The sequence below is a fragment of the Bidens hawaiensis genome, unplaced genomic scaffold, assembly GCF_021521415.1.
Source record: "Bidens hawaiensis isolate Kalapana, Puna unplaced genomic scaffold, B.hawaiensis_p1.1 tig00001412_1, whole genome shotgun sequence".
NCBI classification, from domain to species: domain Eukaryota; kingdom Viridiplantae; phylum Streptophyta; class Magnoliopsida; order Asterales; family Asteraceae; genus Bidens; species Bidens hawaiensis.
The window spans coordinates 1,217,925-1,239,209 of record NW_027491079.1 but is presented as its reverse complement, the minus strand read 5'-3'; the positions used below and the strand labels follow the sequence as shown (position 1 = coordinate 1,239,209).

Sequence of the window (21,285 nt, the reverse complement as noted above, 5' to 3'; positions counted from 1 at the left end):
GACTCCCCAAGTGTTTAATCGAATTGTTGTTCAAATGTTCACATTCATGTTTCATATGCACATGTAAAAACAGGTATGCACACTTATTAAGAGTTAATGTTCACATTGTTGTTCAGTTTATTATCTACTTAAATAACATCAGAAAGTGCACAGGTTAATATCATCAACTTGTTTCTCCCGCTATGTCACTCAACTTGATTGAATGTATAACCATCATAGTGAAATTTCACGTTAACGCTCAAATACAATATAACACGCCACGTATTGGTTCCAAAGTAGCCATGTCATCTACACATGGGATATCATATAAGACATTAGATACCATAATCTTGCACATGGAATCTATAAACATGTCGGATAAACAACGAGTGAATCCGCTTGAAAGTGCACCCAAATCAAATATATCATGCTATTGCTAATGTGGTGTTTGTATAGGCATATAAACAATTATTTCTATAGTTGACATATTTTGTTCTCACTAATACTTTAACATCTATTCGTTCGATTGCTCGTTTGCTCATATATTCCTCCTGACCTCCTCATCAAATCACCATTATTATTATATATGATGTATAGCAGTCTAAATAGCACGGGAACGGGTACGGGACCGGGGTACGGGGACGTTACGGGGACGGGAAACGGCAAAAATCAAAAATTCAAGATACGGGTACGGCAAAAAAAATATAAAAAAAATAAAATATATTAAACATAGTTAATTAGTTATTAATAAAAAAATAAATAAATATATAACTTTTATCTATGTATAATATCAATTTTAAACATTTTATGTATAAAATTATAAGATGAGGACCAAATGTAAACTAGTCTAGATAGAGATGGTTAAATGTTAAACTGCATAACCTAATTTAATACCTTTTATGTAAAAGTTAATAAGTTTTAGGAGTTAGATGCAAACAACTAAAAGTTCAAGGGGGTTAAATGTTAAGTCTAAAGTTTACTTAACTTGAAAAAACTAAACCTAACCGCCACTATTCTTCTTCATGTGTTTTCCGGCTTTGGATCCGTCCCCGTTAACCAGGTTCGTTTAGGAAACGTCCCCATCGCGTTTCCGTCCCCGTGCTTCATAGATAGCAGTCTGCAGTATAGGCAATGCACGCATGTAATATTCATTGTCATCCAAATTACCATTCTACTTAATTATTGTCTTTAACTAAGAGCGTCCTTATAGTTACAGACCCATGACGGATGCTTTAAAGCTGTGCATAACTAAACCAACATCATGTGTACCGTACTTCACTCCAACGATTCACTTGCACAGTTGCACGCCCTTGCTGTATAATCCGGAGATAAGTTAGAAATTACAGGGGTATTGTTAGATATTTGAAGAGGTATGCACCCGCCTTAACATCGAGCGGGGCGGGTCAACCCACAAGATATAGACAAGAGGCTTGAAATCAAGACGTCATGAAGGCACAAAGCCAAAACCTATGCGCATGGCGCATATCACATATGCTCACGCATATCACATATGCTCACGCATCACATATGCTCACGCATCACATATGCTCACGCACCAGATATGCTCACGCATCACATATGCTCACGCACCATATATGCTCACGCATATCACATCTGCGCGTGGCGCATCTGCGCGTGGCGCATATCACATATGCTCACGCATCATATATGCTCACGCATATCACATCTGCGCGTGGCGCATCTGCGCGTGGCGCATATCACATATGCTCACGCATATTACATATGCTTGCGCATATCATATCTGCGCATGAAACATCTGCGCGTGAGAATAAAGAGAAGACATCGCGCATCCTCAGGATAGGCGCATATCACACATGCACATAATCAACCTCGTCCTTATCCAAATCAGGATAAGGACAACCCTGATTGTGCTCATCAAACAACCTTCCAGAAGGTATCCTTTAAGGAATAAAGAATATGCTGATGTTGACAGCTTCCAATGAAAGGTGGACAACTCAGCAAAACCCATGTGCTACCATGTGATTGCACATGGGTCAGGTGAAATACCTTGGTCAGAGAATAATCAATGAAAAAGCACCAGGTGTCCTAAGGACACGTGGCGCGAAGCAATAGGAGGAGGCCAAAAAGGCCCTAATGGGATCTGAGCCTAATCATTGGAAACCCTAGCACTATAAATACCACACCACCTCCACAAGGGGAGGTAAGCAAGAAAATACACTCTAAATCCTTACTCACTCTCAGATTATTATTATCTTCTCCTACAATCTCTTATTCTCACACCGGAGGGTTACTCCAAAGAGGACCCCTCTGTCCCTTTCTGAGGGGTAAGTTCACGGTGCTGCTCGTTTTGTAGGTGGAAGAATTCATACTCCGGAGAACCATCGGTGATATAGCATACTCATACCCGAGGAAAGTTGATCGTCTACTAGTGAGCCGATCCACGTTTCTTCATTGGCGCCATCACCTGTTACAACGGCAACAAAATCATTATCTCATCAGTTCTCTCTGAAAAATTTCACCATGGTTTCCGGTGTTCGAAACAGCGATCAAGTTCTGGAGGATAATGAGCTTGAGGATGTTAATGAGGGACAGCAGTTTCTGAGGGCGCTGCGTGATACTGCGCGCACCACCAGTAACCATCTCTTCATCACAACACCTCATAGCCAGACTGAAACTCCTCCAGACGATCTCACGTTCCAGAATCTGACTGGCGCAAAACAAAAAGGACCAATGGGTCCAGAAGTTGAAACCAATGACCCTAAAGAATGGCTCATAAACGAACAACGGCGTTTAATGGACAAATACAATGAGCTGGTCAAACACAAAAAGTTAGCCGACTTAACACAAAGGCTCGCATTTGACAAACAAACCATTCAGGGAACAACAAAAAGGGCCCGCGCGCCGGAAGATGGTCACTTTGTTCACACTGAACACGCTGATTTTAGTGATGAAGAAGTGCACAGCATGAGGAAGACGCGAGATACTCATGCAGGAGGCTCACAGCTCCACGCGCATATGAACATAGCGCCTGGAGCCAAAGCCGATATGGATCTGTACACACCGTACAACCCACCAGCGAGAGGGCAAGTGGACGTAGCCACACCATATAGGCCAGCCATCTTGGTGAAGCATTCAAAATTCACTGAGCGCATCACGAAGGCTCCCATTCAACACAAAACCAAGATGCCAAGTGGTTTGGGCAAGTACGATGGCACAACAGATCCAGACGATTTCTTACAAGGTTTTTACAACACTGGAAACCTAGAAAGCTGGACGATGCCAACATGGTGTCACATGTTTGCTCGCTGCCTCACGGGCGCGGTGCGTGTCTGGTTCGAAAGCTTGCCGACTGGACAAATCGATGGGTTCGAAGAGCTATTGGATAAGTTCCAGGCTCACTTTGTACAGCAGCGCAGACACACGCGCGACCCCGATGACATCATGCACTGCGTGCGCAGGAATGATGAAACCATTGAAGACTACATAACCCGTTTCAATCAAGAATCTCTTGCAATTGGGGGTATCACTGAGCAACTCTTGCGTGTGGCCTTTATACAAGGTGCGCGCAGTGATCAACTCCGCAGAGCTCTCGTGAGCAGAGATGGCATGCCAACCACTTGGGCTAAGCTAATGGAAGCATCGCGAGTCTTCGCGCGAAATGAAAAACAAATTGCCCAAGATAGAGCAAGAGATAGAGGACATCAAACAGAAGCACCGCGCAACAGTGAACGGAGGGGCAAACAAAACTCCGTATGGTCCAGGTTGCAACAAACCAGTTTTTCTCCCGCAGAAAAGCAGACGCAACCAAGTTCACCCCAGCCCCAAAAAGACATTCGTAATCGCGGAGAGGGTGACAAGAGGGAAGGCGGCTGTGAGCCTAACAGACCTCTACCAAGAATATGGACTCCCCTCACCAAAACGCCTTCGCAAGTGTTAAGCACGGAGAATGTCCAGTTTAAAAGCCCCAAGCCATTACTCCATAAGGGGCCACCAAACAGTGGCAATTATTGTGAGTTTCACAAGTCCACAGGGCACAACACCGATGCATGCCACCATTTGAAGGATGCGATTGAAAGAGATGTGAAATCAGGCAAATTGGCTCACCTGGTTAAAAACCCAAGACCAGAGAATGAACAGCCAGATGGAGCCCCAGCCAGTAAAAAATTCAAAAGAATCTGTGTAGCCGAGGGAGGAAGGCTAGGGCAAAGATCAAGAAAGAGAAGCGCACAAGTCCAAGGAGATTGGCGCGAGCAACAAGTAATCTTCCCAAGAATCAGATGAGGCCCATCTATCAGCAGTCCTCTAGTCATCACTACACACATTGCTCATTATGAGGTGTCAAAAGTCCTGGTGGACACCGGCAGTGAATCAGACATCATGTATAAGCAATGTTTCAGGAAGTTGGATCCAGCAGACCAAGCAAGGCTCGAAATTGTGAATGCACCAATCTCGGGTGTTTCAAATGAAATTATTCACCCCCTAGGTCAGATACAATTTGAACTAACTATGGGGGATGAGAAACACAAGCGAGCTGAAATTGTCAACTTCTTGGGCTTGCCCACCACTTCATGCCACAACATGATCTTGGGTAGAGGAACGATTGCCTAATTCAGCGCCATACCGTCGCCAGCGCACGGCGCGTTGGGGTTCCCAACACCAACAGGTGTAACATTTGTATACCGAGATCATTTGTGCGCAGTGACAAGTATACCGCGGGAAGGGAGAATGAAACTTCCAATGGCAAACAACGCGCCAGAGGAATGGATTCTCAACCCAAAATTCCCAGAGCAAACAATCACAATTGGAGCTACGATATCAGACGACACAAGGTTGAGAATGAAAAGATTGCTCACAACGTATATGTCGGTCTTCGCGTGGCAACATTCTGATATGACTGGGGTTCCGCGAGACCTGGCGCAACATTCTCTCAACACGTTCAAGTCTGTAGAGCCAATTGCTCAAAAGAAGAGAGTCATGGGGGATGAGAAGGCAAAGGCCATGAATGAGCAAGTAGAAGACCTACTGCGCGCAAATATCATCCGCCCAATACGATACCAAACATGGGTAGCCAATCCTGTGATGGTAAAAAAGAGCAACGGGTCATGGAGGATGTGCATTGACTTCAAGGACCTCAACAAAGCATGTCCAAAAGATTGTTACCCCCTCCCAAACATTGACGCGAAGGTGGACTCTGTGGCGCCATTTAAGCTCAAATGTTTCCTGGACGCCTATAAGGGCTATCACCAAATTCAAATGGCACCACAAGATGAGGACAAGACTGCCTTCAGAACTGACAATGGTGTTTTCTGTTACACAAAAATGCCCTTTGGTTTGAAGAATGCATGAGCCACTTACCAAAGACTCATGGATGCGGTTTTCAACGAGCAAATTGAGAGAAATTTAGAAGTCTACGTGGATGATTTGGTGATTAAAAGCAGGGAGGAAAAACAAATGCTCAAAGACATCGAAGAAACTCTTGGGCGCCTAAAGGAAGTAAACATGAAGCTCAACCCGAGCAAATGCACATTCGGCGTTGAAGAAGGGAAATTTCTCGGTGTAATGGTCACCAAGGATGGTTTCAAGGTGAACCCAGAGAAGGTGGAGGCTATCCTTGACATGCCCTCACCATCCACCATGAAGGAAGTTCAAAAGCTGAATGGTAGATTGGTATCAATTAATAGGTTCCTAGCGAACCATGCAAGCAAATCTACCCCATTCGTTAACACATTGAGAAATTGCTTAAAGAAAAGCCAATTCAAGTGGACGCCTGAGGCCGAGCAAGCTTTCAATGAGATAAAAGAATGTCTGATAAATCTGCCCACGCTCACAGCTCCACTTCCTGGTGAAACTTTAACGTTGTACCTGTCAGCAGGAGAGCGCGCCATTGGCGCAGTGTTGTTGGTGGATCGCAAGGGAATCAAAACACCAATCTATTATGTAAGTCGGGTGCTGACAGATCCTGAGACGCGCTACTCCATCATGGAAAAGTTAGTTTTATCACTAACACACGCGTCGCGCAAGCTTCATAGATATTTCAATGGTCATCCCATTGAAGTCCTGACTGATTACAACATCCAGCAAGTCTTGCGACGTCCCGCGCTCTCAGGAAGGCTGACAAAATGGGCGCTAGAATTAGGAGAACACACGATCGCCTATAAGCCTCGTCCAGCAATCAAGGGACAAGTCTTAGCTGATTTCATCGCAGAAATCCCTGAAGGAAAAATTGAAGAGGCTCAGCGCGAGGTAGACCCTCCGCAAGCCAATAATGAAGAAAATGTTTGGAGATTATTCACTGATGGAGCTTCAAACAACGAAGGGTCCGGCACAGGCCTCAAACTGGTGGATCCAGAAAATCATGAGTATACTTACGCAATCAGGTTGGATTTCAAGAGCACCAACAATGAAGCTGAGTATGAAGCCCTGCTGGCTGGTCTGCGCATCGCGCACAAATTCAGAGTTAAAAAGCTAGAGGCCCATGTTGATTCATATTGGTAGCAGCACAGGTTAATGGCCTTTATGATGCCAAGGAGAACACTATGCCTCTGTATTTAGAGCAGGCGAAGAAACTCACCGAGCAATTTGACTTCTTCAGAATCATACATATTCCGCGCAGTGAAAACAAGTCTTCCGACGCGCTGAGCAAGATGGCATCAACCAGCTTCGATCACTTTGGCAAAGATGTCAGGGTAGAAGTAATGAGCAACCCGTCGGTGGGAGCGAAGTCTGTCCTTGTAATTCATACAACACCTTCATCATGGATAACTCCATTAATGGAATTCTTGAAGGAGGGAAAGATACCGGACGATCGCGCACAGGCGAGGAAGATAAGACACAAGTCGTAGAACTACCAACTGCTTGATGGTACGTTATATCGACGCTCTTATCTTGGACCGCTCATGAAATGCCTAGATGCTGAGGAAGCAAGCTATGTGATCAGAGAGAGACACGAAGGAATCTGTGGAATACATGCTGGCCCGCGCATGGTGGTTGCCAAGGCAATGAACGCAGGTTACTATTGGCCAGGCATGTACTTGGACGCGTTAAAAGAGATCCAAAAATGCAAAGCATGTCAGAGCTATGCGCCAAACACCATGCGGCCAAAGAACAACTTGATTCCAGTGACCTCCGCATGGCCTTTCCACAAATGGGCAATCGATATTGTGGGTCCCTTACCACAAGCGCAAGGGCGAGTAAAGTTTTTGATAGTGGCAGTAGACTATTTCACAAAATGGGTTGAAGCCAAGCCACTAGCAAAAATCACAGCCGAGGCAATGAAGCAGTTCATTTGGAGCCACATCATATGCCGTTTTGGCCTGCCAATGGAAATTGTGAGCGACAATGGCAAACAATTCACTGACAGGAAGATATCCAGCTGGCTCAAGGAATTGTGCATCAACCAAATCTTCACTTCAGTATACCACCCTCAGGGGAATGGCCAAGTGGAGCGCGCGAACCAAAGCTTGCTGAATGGGCTGAAGAAAAGGTTGGAGGGAGAATCCCATTCATGGGTCGAGGAGCTACCTAATGTCCTGTGGGCGCACAGGACATTAAGCAAAACCAGCAATGGCGAATCCCCGTTCAGCCTAACCTATGGAACGAGGCTATGATTCCAGCAGAAATTGGATGCCCATCCCATAGAGTGCTCATGATGAGTAAGATAGATAACGAGCACGAAAGGAGGTTGGATCTCAACTTACTTGAAGGGTGCAGAGAGGCGGCTATCATCAGCGAAGCCAAATACAAGAAAAAACTAGAAAAATATTACAATCAGCGCGTAAAAGAATGCCACTTCAAGAAGAATGATTTTGTCCTTCGGAACAATGAAGCTAGCCGCGCGATACCCCCGGGAAAGATGTCCCCCAATTGGGAGGGATCTTATCAAGTCTCGGAAGAATTGGGAAAAGGCGCATACGCTTTAAAAGATTTGAATGGAAAGAAGATCCCGCGCGCATGGAACGCAGCACAGCTTAGAAAATGTTTCATGTAAAAATTGTCAAGTTTGTAATCAGGGCTTTTTAAGCCATTATGAATAATAATACGCGCTATTTTCTCTTAATGTGTGTTCTATTACCTTTTGCATACATGTTTCACACTTCCCTTTATTAATTTTGAGCAATATGACAACATTGTATTGACATCAAAACTAAAAATAAAACGAAGTAAAACATACATGCGCGAGCTTCAAGCTCAAACGCGTTAACGAGTCTTAACTCTAAAACGTCAGGGCCTTAGCCCAATAACATGAGCCTTAGCTCAGGGCCTTAGCCCAATAATACGAGCCTTAGCTCAAATTACTCACAACATCCATCCTACATGCTGCTCAGCTAGACCATAAAAATACCTAAGCACAACTAAGGCAAAGCACATGCCAAAACATAGTTGTTAAGGTCTCAGGTCGAGGTCGCGCATGGAATTGTAATGGATATCAGAGTAACACATACTGACACGTAAAGGCTAAAAAAACTCATTCATAATTCCCTATAATGAATGCGCGATAACGTCACGCAAAAGAGGAATAATGAAACGCCAAGGCACGTGTCAGCATAGTCAGGATATTGCAAAATCACTTGAAATATGACAAGGATTAAGTAAAATAATTTCCTTACAACCTTGTTCAAATTTCAACGTGCAAGCATATCTTATATTCAACAAGCAAACACATGCAATATAAAGAGATGAATTGGGAATGTGCAAGATGCGAATAAGGGAAAAACAAAATTTCATTCCAAAACATAGAAGTTTACAAATTTACAAAATGGTGAGATACAAACTACAAATAAAAAAAAAAACATGAAGGGCTTTTCAAGTCTCTATATCAACATCGGCCTCTTCATCGTCCTCATCATTAGCTCCTCCCTCAGCATCTGGCGCAGCCCGTTCCTCGTCATCTCCAAACTTACCATAGTCAAGCTGTTCGTCTTGAATGGAGTTGTCTTCTATCACGATAGTGTCAGGAGCGGGTCCTTTGGCCACGCCAGAGCCGCTAGCAGAGGCAGCATTGCCCGCGCCATCATCGCTGCCACCAGCCCCTTCACACTCGTCAAGTAATTTCTTTAGCGCGCCGAGATCGGGCTGGTCAGCAAGCGCGGCTATTTGCAAGTCACAAGGAAAAGTATGAGTACAAAAGACTAGGAAAATAAGTCAAGGCAAACTCATTAAGGATAAAATACCTGCTCAAGGATGGGAATGGGAGTATTCAAATACTTCTCCCCCACCTCGGCCATGTCAGCGCAGACAACGTCGAGCTGATAAGGGTAGTCGAATGGGTTCTTCTTCAGCATGCTATATTCACAGCCATCCTTAAACCCTTCAGCTCGACCCACCAAGCGCGACGCAGCGTTGCAATCCATCACAAGGGTCTGAAACTCGTCCGAGTATTTCATCGCATAAGCGCAACGAGTCATACCCTGTGGGACTAACCATTGGCGATCCTGCGCGAGGGAAGAAACTGACGTCTCAAGAGCAGGAATCTGAGAGTTTAACAACTCAACAGTTTCCTTGGTCTGTTTTAGCTCTTCTCTGTCGGACGCTGCTGCCGCCAGGGCCTCATTCCTTTCCGCTCGCGCAGCATCGAGCTCTTCGCTGTTAGACGCTGCTGTCGCCAGGGCTTCATCCTTTTCTGCCCGCGCAGCTTCGAGCTCTTTCTTCAGGCGCGCAACCTCACTCTCTAATAAAGATTTGTCAGTGATAGCCTGCACAAGAGTTTGATCACGCGCCTTTGCCTCTAACTCCAAATCGCGCGCTCGCCGCGCGTACTTGGCTGCATCCGCCTCTGCCGCCTGCAGCTTCTCCCGCGCAGCCTGCAGCTCATGCCCGCGCTTTACAAAGGCAGCGTTGGCACTTGCTCGGTTCTTGCTGAGTTCTGCTTGGAGTTTCTCAGCTCTCTCTCGAGCGTCAGAAAGATTCCAAGCAGAAACCTTAGCCTCTTGCTTGGCCTCCGCAAGAGCATCACGCACCTTTACATAATCATAGCGAAGCTCTTGGGAGGCAGCAAAGAACGCAGACCCAGCAAAAAGATGGTCGTTGAGCAAGTCCACGCGGGCGCGGTCCTCCTGAAACCTCCTTTCAGCTGGAGGCACAGAGTGAGCCCAGAAGTCTTCACACACACCCATGGATTGAAATGAACTATCCTCAGTAATATTCCATCTCGGGCGGTATATGTGATCGGCTTCCTGCAAACACAAAGCAACGCCAAAGCAACGTTTTAGTCATCTAAACACTAATATGGAAGTCCGTACAGCGGAGCAAAACGAACTTATACCTGCGTAGAGCAAGCAGAAAAGTCAGCGCCAGCCCCACGAGAAGGTTGCGCCACGAAATCTCGTGGCGCTACAGGGCTTGCGCGGCCGCCATCGGAGTCTTCAAAATTGACCTCCTCATCATCCTCTGTAACAGGCCATTTCTCTTGCGACTTGGAAAAATCAAAACCAGTCTCACGAGGAGGGCTGCACGCAGGAGGAGGTGAGGGAGGTCTCGACGCCGCTAGATCAGCGCGTAAAATAGTCTCCTGCTCCTTAGTAATCCCAATAAGAGGAGATTCAGTGCTTGTCGGAGCAGGAGCAGAACTACCGGCGCCGGCGCCAGCAGTGCCGCCAGCAGCTTGTGTGCCAGCTATAATTCCTATGAAAAAACCAAAGAGAAATGATTCATGACTTGATCTAAAGGAAAAAGTCAGAAAATCAAAGCGCAATATATACCTTGGCGCACCGCCGTCCGCGAGTTGAACATCGCCATGAAGTCCATTTCCCCCTTTTCGAGGGTGAAACAGGGGACTTCAAAGCAACCTCCGGCGCAGCCTCGGTACCTTGCTGCGCCTGAGGTTGATCCACCAAGGTCGCCGGCTCTACAAACATTTGAGTGAGCAAAGATTCATTAATAACTCTATCGGAATCACGCTCATAAAACCACAAAATATAAACAAAGTATACCTGTTGGAGAAGAGGAAACAGCAGGCGCAGCGCCGCTTCCCTTGTCCGCCGCGCGAAGAGATGAGGTGGCGGCACCATACCTCGTGTGGACAGGAGGACTGCCCACACCTCGAGGCAAAGAAGACAAAGAAAACTTGGAGGTAAACCCCTTGGTTTTCTCAAGTCCCTTCGCTTGAGTAGGAGGATCCTGAGCAACAGGGGCATCATTTTTCTTCTGTTTTTTACTGGCCCCTGCGCCAGTTTTGCCTTTAGCTTTGCGCTTGAGTTGTGGCGCCTCAGCTTCTTCCTCCACCTCTTCTTCCGCGAGCTCCAGCTCATAGTTCTCGAGCGCATCTACAATACATGCAACAGAAATGTTAACCAAATTTGGTATTCTAAAGGCATAAGCATAAGTACAAAAGGCTTACCAGGCGCATCGCTGTCAAAGCAAAATCCCAAATCAACAGGGATGAACATATCATCGAAGCGATCGGGGAAAGCAACTTCCCCAGCGCCCAGCGCGACAGAGCCACCCTCCATATGCTCATCATAGGCGCCGTGGACGTATTCCTTGCTGACTGCATAATACAAGACAAATGATATCAGTAAAACGAATTATATTCGCGCAGAAATAATACAATGAGCTAATAACTCACATAAGCCATCAACTTGAATGACAGGCTCAGTCGCGCTGTCGGTCCACCTCCTGCTCATACCAACCCCCACCAGCGCCTTCTCGCAAATATATTCTTGGCGGGGGATGGTTCAGCAGTCAACTTATTAACCCATGCGCCAGTTGGGTTCTTAAGAACATTCTCATCCGCGGGCGCAGAAGTGATCGCGTGCATGGTCATGCGGATGGGAATCACACCAGCCTTAATATAAAAAAATTTCTCAGACCAGTCATGAAGGCTTTTGAAGGAAACAGTGCAGCACTTAACCTTCTGACTGCGAGGAATGAATGAGAACCAAGAATCTTGGATTTTTGGCTTGTAAAAATATTGAAAGCGCCGAGGGGTGGGCTCCTCGCGCTGAGCTTTGCACATGAACTCAAAATGAGTCATGCGCACAAGTCCACAAGGATGGACTTGGGATATGTGAATCCCATGAAACTGAAGCAGCGCACCCATAAACCTTGTCATCGGGAGACGAAGGTTACAGTGAGTGAACAAATGGCAGTATAAGGAGATATAGCTGGTGGGCGGATCTGCCGCCGTTTGCCCGGCCGCCGGGAGCATACAGCCGTACTCAGGGAGAAAACCCTGAGAGGCGATGAGACTGTCGAAATCAGACCGTTTCAGTTTGAAGGGAATCTCATCCCATCTTTTCACTGTTTTGCCATTCCCCACCTCCTCCGACGAGGCCTCGGCAGCCCGTTTTCACTTGCCGGTCTTCTTCAAAGTGGACATGACTAATGATTTTACACGGCGTTTACTGGGGGAGATTGTGGTGTCTGGGTTATCAGACATACAACTGTGAATCAAACATCGGTTACTTCAAGAACGGAAGTCTGGAAGCAAAAGACAAGCTCTTAATCGGAATGAAAAGGGAAGGAAAGAAAAAGCTCTGAAATAACAATGAAGATGAAGAATAACAACTCAAAAGGCTTGCTTTTATAGGCCCAGGAGAGAGAAAGAAACAGGTACTGATTAGAGTTCACGCGCCCCCACTTGCAGGTGCAGGCCAACACGAGCGCGACACGTGTTCCTAACACTGTGTGAGGGGACATGAAAGGGAACGAAACAGGTACTGATCAGAGTTCACGCGCCCCCACTCGCAGGTGCAGGCCAACACGAGCGCGACACGTGTTCCTGACACCGTGTGAGGAGACATGAAAGGCAACTGTAGCACCTCGAGCACACGAAAAGTTTGACACATGTCTCCATCTCTGACGCATGTCAGCACCAACCAACCACGTACATGGACGATTCATTTCAACCAAAAGGATAGGGTTTCGCGCAACGATGAGAAATAAAAAAGAAAAGACAAACCCTATTAAAAGAGCAAACTATTAAGTCTAATATCTATCTTACCTCGCTCGCGCGAGACAAGACACACATTAGACTAGGGGGGCTTGAAGAGGTATGCACCCGCCTTAACATCGAGCGGGGCGGGTCAACCCACAAGATATAGACAAGAGGCTTGAAATCAAGACGTCATGAAGGCACAAAGCCAAAACCTATGCGCATGGCGCATATCACATATGCTCACGCATATCACATATGCTCACGCATCACATATGCTTACGCATCACATATGCTCACGCATATCACATCTGCGCGTGGCGCATATCACATATGCTCACGCATCATATATGCTCACGCATATCACATCTGCGCGTGGCGCATATCACATATGCTCACGCATATTACATATGCTTGCGCATATCACATATGCGCATGAAACATCTGCGTGTGAGAATAAAGAGAAGACCTCGCGCATCCTCAGGATAGGCGCATATCACACATGCACATAATCAACCTCGTCCTTATCCAAATCAGGATAAGGACAACCCTGATTGTGCTCATCAAACAACCTTCCAGAAGGTATCCTTTAAGGAATAAAGAATATGCTGATGTTGACAGCTGCCAATGAAAGGTGGACAACTCAGCAAAACCCATGTGCTACCACGTGATTGCACATGGGTCAGGTGAAATACCTTGGTCAGAGAATAATCAATGAAAAAGCACCAGGTGTCCTAAGGACACGTGGCGCGAAGCAATAGGAGGAGGCCAAAAAGGCCCTAACGGGATCTGAGCCCAATCATTGGAAACCCTAGCACTATAAATACCACACCACCTCCACAAGGGGAGGTAAGCAAGAAAATACACTCTAAATCCTTACTCACTCTCAGATTATTATTATCTTCTCATACAATCTTTTATTCTCACACCGGAGGGTTACCCCAAAGAGGACCCCTCTGTCCCTTTCTGAGGGGTAAGTTCACGGTGCTGCTCGTTTTGTAGGTGGAAGAATTCATACTCCGGAGAACCATCGGTGATATAGCATACTCATACCCGAGGAAAGTTGATCGTCTACCAGTGAGCCGATCCACGTTTCTTCAATATTAGAAATGTATTGCTTCTTAATTTAAATTAGAGATTTACAAAAAAACCGGTTACACCCAAACCTGTCTAGACTGGTTCCCCTTCTGAACTACCAAACCGGTTTGCGAAAAAAACCCGGTTCTAAACCGAACCAAATCGAGTTTGACCGGTTTGACCTTGCTTGCTCCTAAACCGGTTTCTAAACCGAACCGATTTGAGTCAAACCGGTTTGGATCATGGTTTGACCAAACCGGTTTTGCACACCTCTAATTTAAAGTACAGATTATTGAGCAGGCCAAGATAAAGAGCCTGATCCAAAACCCCATCCATATCTGGATAGCCAGCAGCAGGCCTGGCCTGCTTCGTTTTATTTGGGTTAAGACTAAGAGTAGTTGGCCCAGTTCATGTTACAACTCTGCCTTATACCGTTTGAATACATCAAATGATCGGCCTATTGTTTTAAGTTACAAAAATGGCTTCCTCTTCATCTTAGTACCATGTAAAATCAAGTCCTAAAGCAACAAGTAGCGGCGCAGCTTGTTGCCCGCTTGCCTTCTGTTTCGATGTAATCCAATAAACAATCATATATTATAGAAGCAATAAAATCTCTTTATTTATCAAAAAAAAAAACTATAAACCTGAACTAAAACCATAGCTAGCATAATTTCAATTATGATAAGAGTAAACCACATGTATGGTTTGTATGTTCTATCAAAAATTCTGATTTGGTTACTTTTGAGAAGCTATCCATATGATTATTTTTATGTTAATATTCCAAAATGAAAATTTTACTTTTAACCTTTAAAAAGCATTAATCACTTAACCAAAACCACCTATATCTTCGAGCACCCTTTCTTCACGCACATCTTCAAGCCGAGCTCGAGCCTCAAACAAAGCTCATTTAACTATTAACGATTGAACTTGAGTTCGAGTCTTGTATAAGAAACTCGTTTAGGCTCATCGAGCCTTAACGAATCTTGTGTATTCTTAAGCTTTACCTCTTTTGTACTTCTATGTATGGTTTTCAAACTGCACATCCTATCTCGAGCCGAGCTTTGACTCGCTTAAGGTACTACACGAACTCGAGCCAAGCTTAGCCTTGTTTAACTTTTTCTCATAATATATAAATTTTTTTAAAACATATATAAACTAATAAATAAGCAATAAACAAACTAATAAATGAGCCAGGTCTCTTGGAAAGGTTAATAAAAGGAAAGGTGGGGAAATGGCGAAAATGAAATTTTGGGTGGATTAATTGGCTTGAAGAAAGCCCCTTAAAAGACCTTTTTCCCAACCTTTTTTTAGAAAGAGTTAAGTCTTATCTTGTGGTGGATCGTTCTGTCGAATCAAATGAGGGCAATTGAGTTAAACTGGTGCTGGAAGAATCAGCCTACTCATGGTGAGGTGGTAAATGAGTTGATGGAGATTCTTAAAAAACTTTCACTTTAGATTTAACGGGAAGAAGGTAAACTGGTTTGGGGAGGTGATGTGACAGGTTGTTTTTCGATTACATCAATGAAAAAGCAATTATATAAGATTGACCCTTCTCCTTGGGAGTGCATTTGACGGGCTTTACTAAATCGTCTTCCAATGTGCTATAACTTGTTAAAATGGAAGGTTCTTTTTGGGCTGAATATTTGCAAGTGTTGTATCGCTTCGAGTGATTTGATAGAACACTTGTTTTCTGCTTGTGTTGTGCTAATATTCCTCTGAATTTCGCTTCTTCGATGCACAATATTGTCGATATTCATAACCAGGTTCCAGATATTGGAGGCAAAAGAAAAATGGCGCGCTCGATTATAATGGTGGCTTGCTGGCGTATTTGGAAAGCTTGAAATAAGTTGATTTTCGAGAACAATCCCATTAGGATCGCTAAGATTCTCAATGACATTAAGGTTTTAAGCTTTTTGTGGATTAAAAATAGATTTAAAGAGCTTGAATGTAAACCGGAATAGATGGAAGTTTCTAGCATTATAATTTTTTTATTTTGTTTTGTTGCTGCCGGCACCAGCTAGCTTCTCGGTGGAAAGGGTTTCGGTCCTGTTCTACTGAAATTTACAGTTAAAAAAAACAAAACAAATTGAGCCCGAGCTTAAAAAAAACAACAACTTCCAAACCGAGCTCGGATTTTATACGTACCGGTCGTATCAGAGCCCTATTACCTCTTCCATCTCCTCACTTTCTTCTCCTATTTCTCCATCCGACTTGCCACTTATTCTCACCTCAATTCGCCGGATACCTTCTTCACCGATCACTCTGTTACATACGCGATGATTATTTGTTTCTAGTATCGTGTATTGATTGCAGGAACTACAGGCGTTTTTGGCATTTGTTACGTTAGGCGTTGTCAAGGTATACACTTTTAATTGTTACTGATTTGAACTTAATTAGGTGTGTACTGTCAAATTTGTATATATAGTTACTACATTTGTGTGTGTAGTTACTGAATTCAACTTTATTTTACTTGAATACGTGTCTATTTTAGTAGTAAAATTTAGTTAGTTAAGTCGGTTAGTTAGTTAGTTAGTTAGTTAACTAAATCAAATGTTAGCTATAAGTAGATGGGCCAAAGCACGAGTAAGCTCAGTCAGATTGATAATAAACTTCTTGTTTCCTTTTCCCTCTCGTTTCGTCTTAACTGTGTGTGATTAGCAATCCTCAAGGGCTATTCTCGAATCTTTGGTTCTTCTAGTTGTTAATTGAGTGTCGGTCTCAAATCACCAATTCTATCTTACAATTTTTTGTGAATCTAAAGATCGCATCAATGCCACGGCGAGCAAACACTGAAAACCGAACCGTTAACTGAAATTAACTATAACTGACAAAACCGATTGGTTATTGTTAGGTGAATTTGATTAACTGACTATTCAGTTATGGTTACAGTAACGGTTAATGTGTTTTTGTGAACCGACTTTAACCGAAGCCGAACCGAACCTTGTATGTTTGTGTTTTTGAAAATTTTATATCTCTATATCCGTCTTTTGTATCTCCATTTCCAGTTTGGAAAGTTTAAATTCATGCTGCAAATGTCTATCATCGAGCTTATAACGTCATAACCAAGCTTGTAGCTGGTATATTTTAGCTTTGAAAGTTCATAATTGAGCTTCAAACACCATAATAAACCATTTTCAACAGGAACAAAAGAAAAAGTAAGAGAAAATTACTGTTTTGAGTCCCTGTGGTTTTAAGGTGGAGGCACAATGAATCCCCAAAAAAATTTTTGAACTGGTTGAGTCCCCGTGGTTTCAGAAACGAACCATTTGATTCCCTGCTCTTACTTAACTTTCAGGGTAAAACTTTCATTTTACTGAAACCACAGGGACTCAAATTGTTCGTTTCTGAAACCACAGGGACTCAAATTGTTCGTTTTTGAAACCACGGGGACTCAACCAGTTCAAAATTTTTTTCGAGGACTCATGGTGTCTCCGCCCTAAAACCACAGGGACGCAAAAAGTAATTTTCTCAAAAAAGTAATAATGAAGAAATACATTGGACAATTATCCAAACTTAACCGAAACTGACCCATGATGGACGGTTAATCGACTTATGGTTAGCCAACCATTCGGTTATGTTTATGGTTAAGCAATATTCCATAACTGAAGCTCGGTTATGGCTATGGTTATGGCTATGGTTAATCCCACATAACTGAACCGAACCGACTTTGCACAACATGCCCACTAGTTTTTCCTTATAACTGGTGAATGAACTTGTGATGTGAGTAGTAATAGGAATACATCTATAGTTTGATGCTATATAAAAAAATATATAGCAGGTATGACTATGAAGATGCATGAAGGAATTGTAGTATACTTTTTCTTATGATGAAGGATTTTAATTGACCCTTCTGCTTTCTGCAGGTGGTGAAAGAAGAAACTTGGGATGGCTTTGTTGCAGACATGCTGTTATTTGCTAAGGTGCTTCTACTAATTATCTGTATTTAATTGTTCATTTATAAAAGTGTGATACGTAACTTAGATTAGTTTACATCTACCAATCTACGGTATCTAGGTTATTATGAGTTCTAAGTTCCAACCACATTAAGCATAGCCGAGCTATTAGCTGTATGCCCTTCTGGATTTTATCCGAATTTAGTAATTTGATGTACTCTGGAAGCTAACTATATTGAAGAATATTAAACTTGGAAATCCTATGCAAGTATGCATGCTTTAGAGTGTAGAAGGCACTGGTCCTGTTAGTAAAGAATTTGGTCTACTTGGTCAAGGTTGATATATTGCATTTTTAACCTAAAGCTTGGTGCTCTGCAAAAAAGTTTTGCCCTTTATATTTGAACATAATAAATTAATGATATTTCTTTGTAACACAATAGAAACAAGGAAAGTTAAGAATCTCTTTGCATAGAGAATGCAGCTCATGAAAGGGTTCTATGGATAGGCATTGTTGGTTCCAAGTCATGGAATACTAAAAATGAGGAGAATATGAATCAAAAAGCATTAATAAGAAAGTCAATGCATTTTTGTAAAATACATTTAATTATTCATTTTATCTTGGATAGTGATAAAGAGCTTTTGCTAGATGACAGGAAATTCATAAGTCATAACATGCACAATTTAGTATCACACTATCACCGTCGCATCTTTGCTTGCTAGCACATATGAAATAGGTTGTAAGGCACCCAAAAGCCCTGAATCACTGATCTTTGTAGATACCATATTATTAGGTGAAACTTAAAAATTTATATGTGGGTGCTTTAGTTTGAATATGTTGGGCATCAAATACTTTACAAAGATGCTATTGATTTAAGTTAAAATAAATTGTGCTAATCTTATACATGCGTCAAAGGTTAGCCACTGGTTGAAGAATTTCAGTTCAAATTTGTACATTAAGTATCCAATCTTAGTTGATATATGTTTCATTTTTAAACCTAAATATTTGTGCTCTGCAGGAAAATATATGCACTTCAATATTTGAATTTGAACTTCATAAAACTATTATAATTGTCAGTAACTCAACAGAAGCAAAGAAAATTAAGAATCTCTTTGCATAAAAGGACAAATCATCAAGGAAAATTAAAAAAGTGCACACCAAGACAAAAAAGCGCAATATTTGATAAGTTTAAAAAATGTATGATAGGCATAGAAAATTAATAGTATTCCACAAATATATATAAAAAAACTAATATCATTAGCAGTTAAAGTCATCTAGTTAAAACCAAAAGTAATAAAAATTCATACAAACATTCATTGTTCACCATCACCAAAAGAATCCAAATTTTTATCCTCAGTTTCTGTTGAATAACGTGCTTCGAATTAACAAGCATGGCCAGTATGCAACTATCTATACATAACAGAAAATAGTAAACGGCAAGCTCATTTCTCTGTACTAATTTCAAAACATTAACAAATATAACTAGAATGTAGAACATAAAAGAAAATGTGGAAATAAGAATGGGTAACGTAACAAATACCTTACAAGTGTAATACTGATCAGTGCAATTAACTAAACGGTTTTCATTTATCAAACTCCAAAGGTGAATACTTAAGTTTGAGACATCAATCACTTGGACAAAGTGTTGCTATCTATTTAAGTTAAAAAAATTACGCTATCCCATTCATACATCGAAGAAAGCGGTAAAATTGTAATTAACACAGTGTTTGGGTATGTTTTTCCAGCTTTTTCTTGTTGGCATTTCCTTAGTTGTGGATATTCACCTGGCACTCTGGTTCATGATGACATTCTTAGGTATGTCTTTAAGGCATCATCTATACGATTTTATCATTAAATCTTAATTTATTTTCATAAGATGCATTAGAAATCTGATACTTTTGCTATTTTTGTTCTCTCCTCACAGTTATATATCTATTTACACAACAGCCTGCTTACATGGGACTAGGTGCGCGTATGCACCTCGGTTTTGCTTTCTATATTATATCACATTGCATTTCTACACTTAACAAAATTTCCAGTCTAATAAGTTTCTAAATCACGTGATTTTAGGCTCTGCAACACAATTAACACCCCTGCAGTTGGAAACTTTATTAACCGAAGGTGGCACATCAAGATTCTGGCTGGTTAGGACCGCTCACAATATTCTTGACGGATTTTTGTTGATGCATTTTGTCATTTTATGTTTACTCTGAGTCATTGATCTGATTTCCTTTTTGACAGGTGGAATTCCGCTCTTCAATTTCATCATCCTGCATACGCACCAGTCGCGTTCTCCCTGAGCTTTATATAACGTTAGTATATATATAACTTTGAGACTTTGACTATTAATCAAGAAATGCTTTATTAATTTTTATGCATCATTTTGATTATATCTATTTTGTTACAGCTTTTCAAATAAAAATATATCTTTTGGAGTAGTTGATCTTGGGCTTTTCCCAAATGTGGCTGCAAGATTTGGAATCTCTCTTGGTGTGTATTGTTGTTTAATTTAGTTATTTATTATGTTGTGTGTTGAAAATATTATTAATTAACTTAATTTTTATAAATATAATGTGCAGGGGTACCTGGTCAACTCCCAACTTATATATTATTTGAGAACGCAGAAGAGGTTTCTCGATTTCCAGATATGCATCCTAAATCTTCTAATATAACAAAGGTATACTGCAAAACTTTCATGTATTCTAATAAATTATCAATGTGTTCATTTTAGTTTCAAGAACTATATAATAACAAAAAATCAATAATGCTATAAAAAATTGATTTAAACCGAATCAGAGTTTTATGCGATAAAAATATTCTTTGGACGAACTTTGACTCGTTTAGCCCATGTTTGCTATATGTAAATTTTCACCTATGCAACTCAAATCAAGTGATGCATGAGTAAATGGGTCGCTATTTTTAGATATGTATTTTATGATATGTTTTTTTATTTTTTGCAGAAACGTCTTTGTCAGCATTTTGAACTTGATAAACACTTGCTTGATTATATTGGTGGCAAATAGGTAGTATCCTTCATACTTTGATTTTGTTAGCCAAATTATAGCCTCAAAGAGTTGATTTAACTCCGGATTTACTTCCAAGGAATACATACGATTTATAAAGCTACGATTTTTTTTTAACAACTGAAATATAATTCTGTTGTCAATGTATCTTTTTTGTTTCTAGCATGTAGGTTCAAGCATTCGTTAACATACATTTGGTGATATTGCATTGGCTTTCGTAAGATCTAAATTATATCTGCTCATTCCTAAATTTTTTTGCTATCGCCGCTCTTCAACGTGTACGCCACCTCTCAGAAATGATAATTGAAGATGGTCTAATACTGAACAAACCAGAGTTGAAAAAACTAATTGTTAAATTCTTATAAAATAGCACATTTGAGCATTGTATGTTTTACTTAGATTAGTATATTTATAAAAAAGAAAATTGAAAGTGGGATTATGAAAATACATAAAAAGTAAAAG

The 21,285-nt window shown here is 41.9% G+C and overlaps 1 protein-coding gene across 1 annotated transcript; it reads left to right on the top strand.

Moving 5' to 3' along the window:
* Positions 1–15,525: 15,525 nt before the first annotated feature.
* LOC143574914 (uncharacterized) lies at positions 15,526–20,921 on the top strand. The gene is made up of 11 exons (XM_077059418.1): positions 15,526–15,532; positions 16,037–16,173; positions 16,223–16,267; positions 17,773–17,829; positions 19,546–19,615; positions 19,725–19,766; positions 19,871–19,944; positions 20,042–20,112; positions 20,208–20,290; positions 20,380–20,477; positions 20,761–20,921. The coding sequence occupies exons 1-11, from the start codon at positions 15,526–15,528 to the stop codon at positions 20,821–20,823; spliced, it is 747 nt and encodes a 248-aa protein (XP_076915533.1). The 3' UTR covers positions 20,824–20,921.
* Positions 20,922–21,285: the final 364 nt, after the last annotated feature.

Bases quoted from the DNA above. Each gene is read 5' to 3' on its own strand.
- LOC143574914 (XM_077059418.1), top strand. The intron at 19,767-19,870 runs GTGCGCGTATGC...ACGTGATTTTAG, and splicing joins GCCTGCTTACATGGGACTAG to GCTCTGCAACACAATTAACA. The intron at 20,113-20,207 runs GTTAGTATATAT...ATTTTGTTACAG, and splicing joins CTCCCTGAGCTTTATATAAC to CTTTTCAAATAAAAATATAT.